Source organism: Lithobates pipiens, unplaced genomic scaffold (assembly GCF_037356315.1).
Source record: "Lithobates pipiens isolate NorthernLeopardFrog02 unplaced genomic scaffold, aLitPip1_a1.2 Scaffold_22, whole genome shotgun sequence".
Classification (NCBI taxonomy): Eukaryota; Metazoa; Chordata; class Amphibia; order Anura; family Ranidae; genus Lithobates; species Lithobates pipiens.
Genome location: NW_027507784.1, coordinates 98,828,237 through 98,843,934, shown reverse-complemented (window position 1 = coordinate 98,843,934; position 15,698 = coordinate 98,828,237). Strand labels below are relative to the sequence as shown.

General features: G+C 40.9%; 1 protein-coding gene across 10 annotated transcripts in view; it reads right to left on the bottom strand.

Annotated features, from left to right (window-relative positions):
- Positions 1 to 4,096: 4,096 nt before the first annotated feature.
- The window catches only part of ERICH2 (glutamate rich 2), a 63,498-nt gene continuing 51,896 nt past the window's right edge, over positions 4,097 to 15,698 (bottom strand). For all 10 annotated transcript variants that reach the window (XM_077447970.1, XM_077447968.1, XM_077447969.1 and 7 more), the window contains 2 exons: positions 5,558 to 5,629; positions 4,097 to 4,544 (listed from right to left, as the gene is read on the bottom strand). In XM_077447970.1, coding sequence (XP_077304096.1) covers positions 4,411 to 4,544; positions 5,558 to 5,629 — 206 coding nt within the window. In that variant the 3' untranslated portion in view covers positions 4,097 to 4,410. The remainder of the gene's footprint in view (positions 4,545 to 5,557; positions 5,630 to 15,698) is intronic.

Below are 15,698 nucleotides of genomic sequence, written 5' to 3'. Positions count from 1 at the left end.
GTTGAATGGCCCTACCTCTTTCATATACTACAGCTATATGGCTTTGGCCCACGAATGATCACCTGGGCGCGACTCCTATATACCAACCCCATTGCTAGAATCCAGTGGATAACCAAATTTCAGTTAACTTTGTTATCTACCGAGGAACTCGACAGGGGTGTCCATTGTCCCCACTCTTATTTACTTTAGCTATTGAACTCCTGGCCATCCGTATTCAGAATTTCTCCATCATACAAGGCCTTACTATTGGCACAATAGAGAAACGCATTTCCTTATGCGCTGATGACACACATATATCTGGCAGATCCAAATTAATCCCTATGCTGTTTATTGTTAAAAGAAACAGTCACAGTCTTGTCCTTTAAAACCCTTCATAGTATTATCTATAGACACCAAGTACCCCCCTACAAAGGCACTGCAATGCTACGATCATACCTTTCCCTTTTTCTTACCATTGTGACCTGTATTTCTAGATCTCAATGGACTGCTTCCCCAAATAATCCCCTGTGGTTCAAGCCCACGATCTCTGAGCTACTCAATATTCCCGAATCCCGATCCACAGAGGTAGTTGTCTTGGGGAGTCGAATATTTATGTCATTTATACGCCCCACAAGGGTTTAAGTCTGTCTCACAACTTCAGGAAGACTTTAATCTTCCCCCTACTTATTCTACTAGCATCAGTTACGCTATGCTATTAGAACACAATTTGGCTTGCTAACCACACCACTGATAATTACACCCCTTGAGAAGCTATTGCGATGACCGGATACAACATAATTGATTCCTGAATATTATTACACCTTAATGACAGATTCCAACCCTAGATTCTCTATTGCCCAAGCAAGATGGTCCTCCCTGGACGTTCAGCTCACAGATTCTGATTGGTCTGAATTTAGTAATGCTTAATTTTCTACAGTGGACTATTCCTTACTTTGTGTTGTAGTACCCATAACAGCTGCTAACTGAAGAGACATAGGAAACGCTGTATGTATGTGCGTTTGTTTGTATTGTCTTTATTTATTTTTCGTTGTACTTTTTTTTTAATGTACAATCAATCAATGAAAGAATCTAAAAACATAACTTGAACATGCCCTGACAATTGCTCCAAATCTGCAATTTTCCCCTCCAACCCCCTTTGAAAACATAATACTTGCGGGCTCGGCCCAAGAAGGCCAAATCTCAGATATATAAAAAATATTGAATGCAAAACCCTTCGAAACGATGGGCAAACATAACTACATGCTAAAGTGGGAGAAGGCCTTGGGGGAGGAACAATGGGGGACCATATGGGCCCAGGTGGCCAAGAGCTCGCTCTGCACCTTCTATAAAGAAAATGCATACAAGATCTTGTACTTTTGGTACATGACCCCAGACATGCTACACGCAATATTTCCAGCCAGCTCAGATCGCTGCTGGCGTTGCATGGGGGCCAAGGGTACACTTATTCACATTTACTGGGACTGTCCACTGATTGTTCCTTTCTGGAAATCAGTCCAGCAACTGCTCACCCATCTATTTGAAAAGGCAGTCCCCGCCACCCCTAAATACTTTCTGCTTGGCCTCTCCCCATTGAAAGTTCCGGCCCCACAGAAAAAGTTAACTAGGCACATCTTCACAGCGGCAAGGTGCCTAGTGGCCCTGAACTGGAAGCGCAACACCCCCCCCCCCCCCATCGAAGCCCCTTTTGCCAGGATTGAAGATGTAGAGCTGATGGAGAAAATGACAGCAAGAATACAAGACCTCTTTGAGGCACATGATAAAGTCTAGGAACTTTGACATCGCTGGGAGGAACAACAGGACCCGAATAATGACCCAGGTTGATGGCGACCTGCCTCCCCCCCCCCCCTTCCCTTCTTTTCTTTCTTCCTTCCCTACTAGCAGTCGCTCTCGGACTCTCGTTTACTATTTGTTATGCAAATTAATATGTTTAGCTGATAGCTACTTTGTATACAACAGTTGAGTTAGCTTGTTATAAAAGAAAGATACAGGGCTATTAGATAATCAGAGGCTACAAGCCTCAGTAACGGACTAGTCATGTCAGTTTAGAAAGCGAATGGCTCATGTTTTGAAGACTAAGTTATGCATTTTCCATGTATCTGACAAAACTTTGAATAAAATTGTTATTGATAAAAAAAAGAAAACATAACTTGAACAACCTACCTGCCCAGTTCCTTTAGAAACCGTGTGCAAGTATATCGAGAAGAACTGATGCTGGTTTGAAGCCAAAGGGTAGTCATACCAAATATTGATTTAATTTAGATTTTTCTTCTGTTCGCAATTAAGATATATATTTGAAAGCATTCTTCACACCTGCCTAAATCTTTTACACAATCAAAACGACATATACTTATACTTATATATATATATATATATATATATATATATACACACACACACACACACACACACACACACACACACACACACACACATATATTATACACACACACTATATACTGTATATAGCTTAAGTTTTTGAAATGTCCTACACTTGTAAAATACAATAAAAATACTCTACTAAAGCCAGCCACAGTTTTTAATTACTGTTAGATCTGGCTTTTCTAGATCTACGGCAGCAGCAGACCATCCCCTGACAGTCACTAATGGGAAAGGCTCAAACTGGTTGGAAAGCCTTGTTTAATTCTTATTCTTTAGGAGCTTTCTCCGCCCACTTCCCTTCTTGCTCTCTGCCCCATTATCAATTGCGCATATACATGCAAGAGCGGTGTACATGTTTATATGACAGCCAGAAGAAATATCTACAAAAAGTTACATTGTACCTTCACATTAACTGCTTCTTGTAAACCTATGAACACCTTAAGTTCAGCTGTTCCACAGTACGTGAAGGCTCATAAAGGGTTACTGTCAAAGAGGAAAAGGCAGAAAAGCAGTAACAAACTACGTTAGCGGTGGTATTTTCAGTCTACATCCAGCGAACAAAAATTAGATGATCTGTGGTGGTAAGTGGAAGTGTTCACACTCTGAAGTTTGGCAGTACAATTTTACTGCTGTTTTCTTTTTTCGCCACGAGACTCATACAGGGTCTTATATAGGGTTAGGGTGGAGGGTTACTTTTTTTTTTGTTCAAAAATTTTTATTTGGAGTTTGACAAAATGAGAAAGTTAGAGAATAGAACACATGGATAGCCTTACGTGATGGTTATTACAATACTGAAAACAAACAAGGACCAAAGAATACCTCACTGTAAGCCATCAGAGGTCTCATTGCAGAGGACATAGCAGTTGCAAAATAGGCTAATAATAACCATAAATTCAAAAGAAAAAAAAAAACAGAGAGAGGAAAATAGGAAAAGGTCACAGAAGAAAAGGGAGGAGTAAAAGTCAGAGAGGATGAAGGATAAAATAGGAGATAAAGGTACCTTCATATAGGTCACCCAGGATTCCCAAGTTTTCTCAAACAGAGCTTATTTATCATTGATCACACTAGCAACCCATTCATGGACTATAGTCCAGGAAACCCTTTTTTTTTTTCTTTTAGAAACGGCAGATGAAAACAGAGGATGACTTTCAGGATCCCACAATAGTTATTTTGGCTGCCAAAAATATAAAGTAAACCAAGCGCCACATTAGGTGTGATAATCCTGGCGGGGAATCATTGAGCAAAGCAATGTGAACCTGTTGAGCTATCGGGGGGGAACTGTCAATTAGCAAAGCATACAGAAGAATTGTTCCAAAAACTGCATATCATGGGGTATTTCCACCAAATGTGGAGCATAGTGCCATGCAGGGAGCATCCCCTAACGCGCGATGCCTTTGGGTACATTCTGGCCAGACGAGCAGGGACCAGGGTGGAGGGTTACTTTTAAAGGTTAGATTATGGGTTCTGGTAGGTTAGGTGTTCACTTTGCAGTTAGGTTAGCATTTGAAGTTTAAATGTTAGGAGAAAGCCGGCTTGTCTCTTGAACTGGTCATCAAAATGCTTCAAAATGTTTACTGATCCTTTCTAAATCATGTCTTGATTCTTCAATAATACACTATATTTGAGCAGAAACGTCTGTCTCTAGCTGTAGACTTTTAATAGACAGACCCTTTCACCAACCTACAATTATTACCAGTAAAAGCACAGAAAAAACAAATAATTTAAATGTTTACTTACAGCGTTTTTCCTTTACAATATTTATTTTTGCAGGAGGAATACTTTTGTCAAAATGGTCTGGTATCAGGGTCTCTTTAGGTTTTACATACACTTTGCAAAAAGGGAACACTTGTATTAAAAGGAGAGACATATTCAAAATATCCTTTAGAAAATCAGTCAAGCTATAACGTGTTCTTTCAAGTATAAAATATTTGTAGTTGTAAGTAATTTAGACGCCGATGTTGACTTTTTTGGGAAGTCAATAACAGCTAGTATATATAGAGGCACATAAGGTGTTTTGGTAAATAGAATTATTTAATTGTCTGCTTCATCTTCACTGGATGCCTCAGAGGTCTCAGTAGAGTTGCTTTCACTGTCATCAGTATCACTGCTATCATCATCTTCATCAGTATCTTCACTGTCTCCATCATTGCTGGTATGGTCTTCTTCTAGAATATATTGAACAGTGACAATTATATAATAGTAAATCTTCTCTGTTCCTGGCTATATTAAAATCACCATTCCCTGCTTTTGTAGGTTGTACTTTGTGCCAATGTTAAAATATGACTTATAATTTCAGCAATTCGCCCAAAAGCCCATCTGATATTGTGCTTAGTTTAAAAAATATTTTCTATGACACATATTTAAAATGAAGAAAAGATGACTGATATCAGCATATGGATGTTTTACCCGTGATTGGTATTTTTTTTCTTTATTTTCATTCAGTATCATAGACCGTTTGCAGAAACCCACTAAAGGCAGCCTATTCAACTGTATGGACAGTGGCAGCAGCATTTCGAAGCATGTCCACAACATCCACATTAAGTAAACATTGCCCCAATCTAGACAGGCCAAGGTAGTAAAGTCATGTTTTTTCACTATTAGAGAACAGTGTGTAAATATAACATTCTGATGAGGAAGGGGAGTAAAACCAGGGGCGGACTGACCATTGGGCCACTCGGGAATTGCCTGAGGGCCCCATGCCACTAGGGGGCCCCATTAGGGTTGCCAGCCTCAGTAAAACCAGGGACAGTATGTAAAAATTTGTGTTTTTTTTTTTTTTTTACATCTGTCTCTGAAATGTCCCTTACCGACATCCTTTTGGTCTAAAAATCACAAGATTATAGCTGCCCCACCTCTCCAGTACCTTCTCAGCCAATAGAAACATCTGTGTATACTGTGTGATTGTATACTGTGTGTGTGCGTTTGTGTATACGGTTTGGCAACATAATCTCTGATTGCCCGGGGGCCCCATAATATCCTATTGCCCGGGGGCCCCATGAGTTGTCAGTCCACCCCTGAGTAAAACAGCACCTAAGCTTTCAATGATTAGACCAAAGCAGGGTCTATGACCAAATATAAAATACTTAATTGTTAAACTAGACAGAATTGTTCACCATTTCAGAGCTAGAAAACCAACAAACACTTTTTTAACAAACTTATAAACATTCCACACATTTACCATTCTGCAGCATTTTCTGAATCAGCGGTGAAAATTCTTTTGCTTCTGGATTTTCTGGCTCATATATAAGTACTAAAATATGCAACCAAATATTTAAAATATATTAGTAGGGATGCACAATAATAACTACAAAATATAAACTGCCTTTAAAAATTGAAGTAACCCATAGCAACCAATAACACTCCACTGCTTTAAAACAACCTTGTAATGAAGGTACTTACCTCTTCTAACCAAGCTGCCAAAAGCTGCTTCGTCAAAGCAGTAGTAAAGTCAATTTTTTTTTAATTTATACCTACAGGCCTATAATAGGTCTTACATGTAGGCACAGTAAATATCTCCTAAATGTGCACCATTTAGGAGATATTTGCATGCGCACTGCGCTCTCAATGGACGACATGCCATCCGTTGAGAGAGTTGTGCTGTGGCCATGACTCCTGCTTGCATACGCAGGAATGACGTCATCGCGGCTCGGCCATTCAAACAGCCAGGGCCTGCAAACCTGGAAAGAAGACTGGGTGAAGATGCAAGTGTCGACAGTGTGCTGCTAGAGGGCTTTGTTTTAAAGTGGTTGTAAATGTCAAATACAAACAGAACACTAAATTTAATAAAGAATAAGGGAACAAATCATTTGTGCATAGTATGGCATGTAGAATAGCCTGTTATCTGTAATCCTCCCCGTTCTCCTGACTAAAGAAAAAAACCTGACACTATAAAGAAATTGATGGTGCCACGCCCCTTCTTTGATTGACATTCTGTGTAATGAGACACATGCCTGAGTCGGGGGGGGGGGGGGGGGGTGGGGGGTCTTTTGCTGCTCTTTACCTTGTTGTGAGCTGTGACTGAGATTGGAGCCAAGTTTACTTTCACCTTTCACTTTCCACTCTCCTCTCCCCTGGAAATCCAAATACATAGCTGCCAACATTTAAAAAAAAAATGTATAGGGACACTTTTTTGTCTGTAGTTGGAGACTTTTTATAATTGGGGGACGGGGCATTCATTTGTAAGGGGGGGAAGGGAAAATGGGCGTGGTTTAAGCTAAATATAGGATATGGCTTAAAAGGGGTGTGGTTAGAGTCTGAGATGAACTAGGGATGGAGGAAGAAACAAAAAGGAGAAAAAGAAAGAAAGAAAGAAAGAAAGAAAGAAAGAAAGAAAGAAAGAAAGGGAGGTGGGGGGACAGCAGGCCCAGATCCTACACCACAATAGAAATATGTGTATTTCAGAAAGTTTAACAATCAGCAGATAAAGATACTCCAAACACCTGGTGTTAGCGCTTCAATCATCCCGGCACCATGGTTGTTATGGTGTCAGGATGATTGAAGCCCATTATTTCTATTATTACATTGTAATATAAAATGAAATAGTTCAACTCACCATAATGCAGAATCAGTGGGAGCCCTGAGCGTGTCACCTGCCATCAGGACCGGACTGGCCTACCGGGATATCAGGGCATTTCCCAGTAGGCTGCTTGCCCCGGGCTGCTTTTATTTATACTGTGGCTCCCCTCCCTCCTCCTCCTCCAAGTTGTCAAGGGAGACCGCTTTGTCATGGAGCTGTGAAATGTTTGGCCGCGCTATGATGAAAGTCCCGCCCCCCTCCTACACCAGCCCGTGTGATAGACGCAGTGTTCTGTCTATCACATGAGCTGGTCTAGGAGGAGGGTGGGACTTTTGTCATAGCGCAGCTGAACATTTCACAGCTCCGTGACACAGCGAGAGATGCCTGCTGACTGCTGTGTGTAATCCAGACACTAAGGCTGCAATGATGATAAGGCTGTAATGAGGACACAGTAAGGCTGCAATGAGGACATGGTGAGGCTGCAATGAGGGCACAGTAAGGCGCCAAAGATCGGCACAGTAAGGTGGCAATGATGGGCACAGCAAGGCTGAAATGAGGGCACGATAAGGTGACAATGATGGGCACAGTAAGGCTGCAATAAGGTCATGGTGAGGCTGCAATGAGGGCACAGTAAGGCAACAATGATGGGCACAGTAGGGCTGCAATGAGGGCATGGTAAGGCGGCAATGATGGGCACAGTAAGCCTGCGATGTGGGCACAGTAAGGCTGCAATGAGGGCACAGTGAGGCTGCAATGGGAGCACAGTGAGGCTGCAATGGGAACACAGTAAGGTGGCAATGATGGGCACAGTAAGGTGGCAATGATGGTGAGGCTGCAATGAGGGCACAGTAAGGCGGCAATGATGGGCACAGTAAGGCTGCAATGAGGGCACAGTAAGGCGGCAATGATGGGCATGTGAGGCTGCAACGATAATCACAGAGAGGCTGCAATGAGGGAAAAGTAAGGCGGCAATGATGGGCACAGTAAGGCTGCAATGAGGGCACAGTAAGGCTGCAATGAGGGCACAGTGAGGCTGTAATGTTGGGCATGTGAGGCTGCAATGATGGGCACAGAGGCTGCATTGAGTAGTGAGTGTACATACAGCTTGTATAACAGTGTAAACTACTCTCCCCTCAAAATAACTCAACACACAGCCATTAATGTCTAAACCGCTGGCAACAAAAATGAGTACACCCCTAAGTGAAAATGTCCAAATTGGGCCCAAAGTGTCAATATTTTGTGTGGCCACCATTATTTTCCAGCACTGCCTTAACCCCCTTGGGCCTGGAGTTCACCAGAGTTTTACAGGTTGCACTGGAGTTCTCTTCCACTTCTTCATGATGACATCACAGAGCTGGTGGATGTTAGAGACCTTGCGCTCCTCCACCTTCCCTTTGAGGATGCCTCACAGATGCTCAATAGGGTTTATGTCTGGAGACATGCTTGGCCAGTCCATCACCTTTACCCTCAGCTTCTTTAGCAAGGCAGTGGTCGTCTTGGAGGGATGTGTTTGGGGCCATTATTATGTTGGAATACTCCCCTGTGGCCCAGTCTCTGAATGGAAGGGATCATGCTCTGCTTCAGTATGTCACAGCACATGTTGGCATTCATGGTTCCCTCAATGAACTGTAGCTTCCCAGTGCTGGCAGCACTCATGCAGCCCCAGACCATGATACTCCCACCACCATGCTTGACTATAGGCAAGACACACTTGTCTTTGTACTCATCACCTGGTTGCCGCCAAAGACGCTTGACACCATCTGAACCAAAAAAGTTTATCTTGGTCTCATCTGACCACAGGGCATGGTTCCAGTAATCCATGTCCTTAGTCTGCTTGTCTTCAGAAAACTGTTTGCAGGCGTTCTTTGCATCATCTTTAGAAGAGGCTTCCTTCTGGGATGACAGCCATGCAGACCAATTTGATGCAGTGTGCGGCATATGCTCTGAGCACTGATGGGCTGACCCCCCACCCCTTCAACCTCTGCAGCAATGCTGGCAGTACTCATACGTCCGTTTCCCAAAGACAACCACTGGATAGGATATGACGCTGAGCACGTGCACTCAACTTCTTTGGTCAACCATGGTGAGGCCTTTTCTGAGTGGAACCTGTCCTGTTAAATCACTGTATGGTCTTGGCCACCGTGCTGCAGCTCAATTTCAGGGTCTTGGCAATCTTCTTATAGCCTCATGCACTCTGCGGTAGTGGAGCATCATGGGAAATGTAGTTCCAAAACATCTGGGGTGCCAAGGTTCGCCATCACTGGCCTAGGCCATCTTTATGTAGAGCAACAATTCTTTTTTTCCAGATCCTCAGAAAGTTCTTTGCCATGAGGTGCCATGTTGAACTTCCAGTGACCAATATGAGAGAGTGATAACACCAAATTTAACACACCTGCTTCCCATTCACACCTGAGACCTTGTAACACTAACGAGTCACATGACACCAGGGAGGGAAAATTGATAATTGAATCCAATTTGGACATTTTCACTCAAGGGTGTACTCACTTTTGTTGCCAGCAGTTTAGACATTAATGGCTGTGTGCTGAGTTATTTTGAGGGGACAACAAATTTACACTGTTATACAAGCTGTACACTCACTACTTTACACTGTAGCAAAGTGTAATTTCTTCAGTGTTGTCACATGAAAATATATAATATAACAACCAGTCTTGGGCTTACCTGGTAATTTGAATAGGCAGTATTTTCTAAAGGTCTAAAGGCTTACTTATGAAAAATCTATATTTTCCTTAACTAAAGCCCCATACACACTATCAGTTTTTTCTGCTGAGTTTTTCCTTCAGATTTACCAAAACCATATAAAATGAGGTCAAACCATTGGAGTTTCAATTTGTATGCAAACTGGCAGGCCCTTGCACTACATGGTTTTGGTAAACCTGAAGGAAAAACTCAGCAGAAAAACTGATAGTGTGTATGGGGCTTTAGCTTCAGTTACATTGCCTGTGACCAGGGCCAGTGCTACCAATGGGAGAAATTCGATAAAGAGAGCTTGGACTTTTTAGGCACAACAACACAAAGGTTACAAAAATAGAAATGTATTTAGAAAAAAAAAAAAATGACAAAACATATATACAATCATACTGATAAAATGAACCAATTAGAAGAATATATAGATAAATATAACCGACTCATCGCTACATGGAATCTGACAACAAATACATTTGAGTAACGGTGAATCCAAGAGTAGGGTTATATTACTTACAATGAAATATAAAACACAGGCTCACAGCTAAAAGCGAGGCAGACGAATTACAGAGTGGCTGCTGAGGGATCAGAAAACCCATCAGAGGGTAGAGATCTATGACAGAATGCCAAGTAGGTCAACAAAATGGCAAAATAATCATAACTATATGTGCCAAAGCAAAATCATTGCAAACTCACCCATTGTAAACACGACCAATGTTCACAAATCCCCCCCTCATAGTAAACATTGCGACAAATTTACACAAAGTATTTGATTGCAGACTCCCCCCAGAAAGGTAAACGCTTCTGAGTAAAATGCCGGATAGTCTAAGAGTAAAAAGAGGGATACGGCGCTGGGTGACCGCATAGTGCTGGGATAAAGCCAACGAATGCCTATGGTGGACAACAAGGAGCAACCACCAGAAGAAGGGGGTGAGACAACGGAAGATCAATAACAATCAATAGAGATCACAAATAAGAATAATGATGGTAATAATAGGTAAATATAAACAGAAAATAAAATGCTCAAAACGTCCAAAGTATGAGTGACCGTCTAATGTAATTCACTCATATAGTATGCTTTAACAATACTGTAAACAAAGAAAAGAATATGTATATAATGGGAAAGAGCATGAAACAGAGGCAAAACCAAGTTGCCAATCTTTTGAGGGCTTGGATGTGTGCAAGATATGTCAATGAAAGGACAGGTCGGAGGCACCTATTGTTTGGAGTTTGAAGTAGAAATATTAATGAGTATTAGAATCAAAATTTATATGAACTGAAAAAATTGATTAGACAGAGAGACAAGAATAATGACCAAAACAATCAAAATCATAAACAGGTTGAAATTCTATTCGATGAGGGATGTAAAGAGTGTCAGGAATGTGAGAGTCATGCGGGGAATTTAGAGTTTGTACGAGTGGGCCTTTTCCCCACATAAAAGCATCCACATTCACAGGACATGAGATAAACAAACCCCTATTAGTCGCAATCCGCGTGGAAATTGGGAGAAATATTTTTCCATTAGGAAGCATGAATTGGGTAAAGATAAAGATTATTGGTTAGCCTCAACACTTTAGAAAATAGACAACTGGGAATACACTGTTACATGCTGATAGTGCTCCCCCCGAAAGCCCTTTTTAAAAGTATCCCTTATGCTCAGTATGTGAGGTTACATCGCAACTGTACCCATCTCGAAGAGTTTAAAATCCAGGTTAATCTTCCTCGAACTCACCTTCGATCAAAAGGCTATAGTAAATCGTTACTACTCAGTGCTTTTAATAAAGCACTGTGTCAGTCTCGCAATTCACTCCTGTATAAGACCAAGACCGTCTCACCTAAGTATACTGTCAAATATATTACCGGATACTCTAAACAACATGGTGAGTTACGCAATATATTATCAAATCACTGACCACTCCTACAAGGGGATCCTATCCTTAGTAAACATATTAGCTCATGCCCAGAGATCATTTTTTAGAACGGCTAGATCCCTGAAGGATAAACTAACATCAAGTCATTCATCCGCTAATCCCTGTTCTAGATACCATCATCATGGTATAACAAGATGTGGGAAATGTGCTTTTTGCTCCTGGATCTCTGTAGGGACCCAATTCATGCTTCCTAATGGAGAAATATTTTCTCCCAATTTCCATGCGGATTGCGACACACAGGGGGTTGTTTATCTTATGTCCTGTAAAAGTGGAGCCTTTTATGTGGGGAAAACAGCCAGGCATTTTCGTTCAAGCATCAAGGATCACGTCAACTACTCAGCAAATGGTAAAATGTTAACTGCTGCGAGTAGACACCTGGATCTCTACCATAATTTTGTGGTGTCCTTGGTGGGGCAAATTCATTCTCCAGAGGGAGACTATCTGGATTGAGCTCTTCAATGCCACACATGCACCAGCATTAATGAGGCCCAATCGTACAAACCATTTCTCTAAATTCCCCGCATGACTCTCACATTCTTGACACTCTTTACATCCCTCATCGGATAGAATCTCCACCCATTTACGATTTTGATCGTTTTGGTCATTATTCTTGTTTCTCTGTCTAATCAATTTTTTCAGTTCATATAAAATTTGATTCTAATACTCATTAATACTTCTACTTCAAAAACCAAATAATAGATGCCTCTGACCTGTCCTTTCTTTGACATATCCTGCACACATCCAAGCCTTCAAAAAAGATTGTCAATTAAGTTTTGCCTCTGTTTCATGCTCTTCCCCCATTATATACATACATATTTTTTTTGTTTAGAGTATTTTTAAAGCATACTATATGAGTGAATTACATTAGACAGTCATTCATACATTGGACATTTTGAGCATTTTATTTTATGTTTATATTTACCTATTATTACCATCATTATTCTTATTTGTGACCTCTATTGATTGTTATTGGTTTTGTCTCCTCCCCCCTACTTCTGGTAGTTGCGTCTTGTTGTCCACCATAGGCATTTTTTGGCTTGATCCCAGCACCATGTGGCCTTCCAGTGCCGTATTCTGCATATACATTTGCAGTGTGCAGAGGACCAGTTGGGAGGCATTTGTCCTCACACCTAGTCCACTTTACATCACTATCCGCCGGACACTTGTGTTCTGTGCTGTACTACCTTCTACTGCGCGGGCGTGTCTATGTGGACTGGGTGCATGTGCAGTGACATTCTTCGGCCGGTCTGGATGACGTCACCTTGGCTCTCATGCCAATTGGTTGAACACAGACGGGACGTGCATACACAGGTACGCTGTCTTGGCATCTCATTGAGTCACACACACTTGTGTGTTACTACACAGGCGGCTGCACGTTTTTGAGGGCAAAGGTCTCTCTGGCAAAGGTATTTAATTTTATTTCTCTGCATTAAGTCTGGTCCTTTTCCTATCATCTCTACAATATGGCTTAAATAATCCCTCTTTTTATTCCGATGCCACTTACACACAATTGAAATTTTGGTCAGCAAAAGACCGATGAGAGCATTTCATCAGAAAATGCAACTGTGTGTATGCTCCATCGGAATTTAGCTGTCCGAATTCCCGCAAGCAAAATCCCAACGCGCAAAAACTCACAGATGCTCAGATTCAACTACGAGATGGAAGCTATTGGCTACTGGGTATTGAACTTCCTTTTTCTAGTCCCATCGCACGTGTTGTATGTCACCGTGTTCTTGGCGGTCGGAATTTGGTGTGACCGTGTGTATTCAAGACAGCTTGAGCCAAATCCCATCGGAATTCCGTTGGGAAAACCATCAGAGCTTTTTCCGACCATAATTCCGATCGTGTGTACGTGGCATTAGACTATCCAGCATTATACTCAGCAGCGTTTAACTTTCTGGGGAGTCTGTGATCAATTACTTTGTGTAAATTTGTGGCAATGTTTACTATGAAGGGGGATTTGTGCTAGCTCTCATTTCTTCACCTTTCTCTGCCACTTCACTGCATCTACCTTCAGCTCTATACCTCCTTGGTCATGTTTACAAGGGGTGAGTTTGCAAAGTTTTTGCTGTGGCACATCTAGTTATTATTATTTTGCCATTTTTTTACCTACTCTGCATTGTCGGTCATAGATCTCTACCCTGATGGGATTTTCTGACCCCTCAGCAGCTGCTCTGTAATTTGTCTGCATTGCTTTTAGCTGTTAGCCTGTGTTTTAGAGTTCATTGCAAGTACTGGGTGTATACCCAATTATATAAAACACAAAGAAGATTGCTCAAACTGTTGCAACCAAATATGTGAAAAAGGTGCAACACATTACTAAATAAATGAATGTCTGATGTGAAAAAATTACAACACATCAATGATTGACTAAAGGTCATTAATTTATCATAGATTAATTTAAAGTGAACAAAGGATAATACAACACAAATATTTATGTTGTCGTGTCAAAAAGTGCAACAAAATAACAAAGTGCAAAAAAAACACAAAGAGGTTTTTGATGCTGCCCCTCAAACTCTGCTAAGTGGTCCTGTGTTTCAATCATGGGAGAAATACACTCCTCTAAATGGGAGAACTAAAGGACTTAAAGAAGTGTTCCTGACAAGAAAGAGCCGCTGACCCAATCCCCGGAGCCGATCGGGTGAAAGATCACTACAGTGTGTTGCTGTTACCAGGCGAGTTTGACCCTTATTACCCGGGGTCCACCAGATTTGGCCAACTGGCTCCATTTGATTGATTCACCTTCCAGAGTTGAAACACAGGATCATTTTGCAGAGTGTGAGGGGCGGCATCAAAAACCTCCTTGTGTTTTTTTTGCACTTTGTTATTTTGTTGCAGTTTGGACACTTTTTGACACAACATTAATATTTGTGTGGATATTTTTAATTTTTTTGGGATGTTTATCCTTTATTCACTTTCATTAATTTAGCATAGATTTAATGACCTTTATTAAGTTAATTAATGTGTTGTCATTTTTTTCACATCAGAGATTAATTTATTTCGTAATGTGTTGCATCTTTTTCACATATTTGGTTGCATCAGTTTGCGCAATCTTCTTTGTGTTTATATAATTTGTCTGAATTAAGTATTTAAATTTGTCAGAAAATAGCAGCATTCACTCAATATTTAACTATTTTTATCATGTTTTTCACCTACTTTGTTTAGGTATTACATACATGGGTGTTTGGGTTAGCGCAGATTAATTAACACGCACATGTATACTCAATTGAGTTACTTTATACACTAAAGTATATCTGTATACTATACAATATATATACATTATTTTTAAACTTATTATCATGTTATGCATGCCCCCATAGTTGCCTGGTTTGCCTTTATTGTCTGTGTGGTCGCCTTGTGGGCTACCCACCTCATGGGGAGGGATGGGTGAAATGGAAGACCATATTAATTGTTAAATGTTTGTATTTATTATATGTCCCTTATGCATTTTCTTTCTCTATATTTAAATAGTTACACAAATTCTCCCGAAGAAGCGCAAGGAGCGCAACATGTAGAGCAAGATATTACTTCACTACAACATAACTGTACTCTTGGATTCACCGTTACTTTACAGCAAATTTATTTGTTGTCAGATTCCATGTAGCAATAAGTCGGTTATATTTAGCTATATATTCTTCTCTTTGGTTCATTTTATCACTGTGATTTTATATCTTTTGTCATTTTTTTCTACATACATTTCTATTTTTGTAATCTTTGTGTTGTTGTGTCTAAAACGTCCAAGCTCTTTTTATTGAATTTCTCCTAATCTCAATAGAATGTGGCACCTTATATTTGTACCTATATATACCTATATATTATGTAGTGTCCACAGTACCACTCTGATACAATAACCTTTTTTTTGTGCTACCACTAGGCAACCTAGGCAGCTGCCTAGGGAGCAGCCATGGCCGCTGGCTCCTTACTTTCTGCCGGCTTCCTAAGACTCTGCTGGCTTCCACCAGAAGACTGCACCCTGCTGCTCGCTGCTATTGAACACACCTCCGCGACTCGTACCTACATATTGTGTATGTGATTTGTTCCTATTGAGGCCATACTTCAATAGGAACAAATCACATACACAATATGCAGTAAAGAAAATGCATTGCTGATAAAAAAAAAAACAACAGAATCAAAGAATTTTGCAGGGCAAACTAGACATAGTGTTTGGG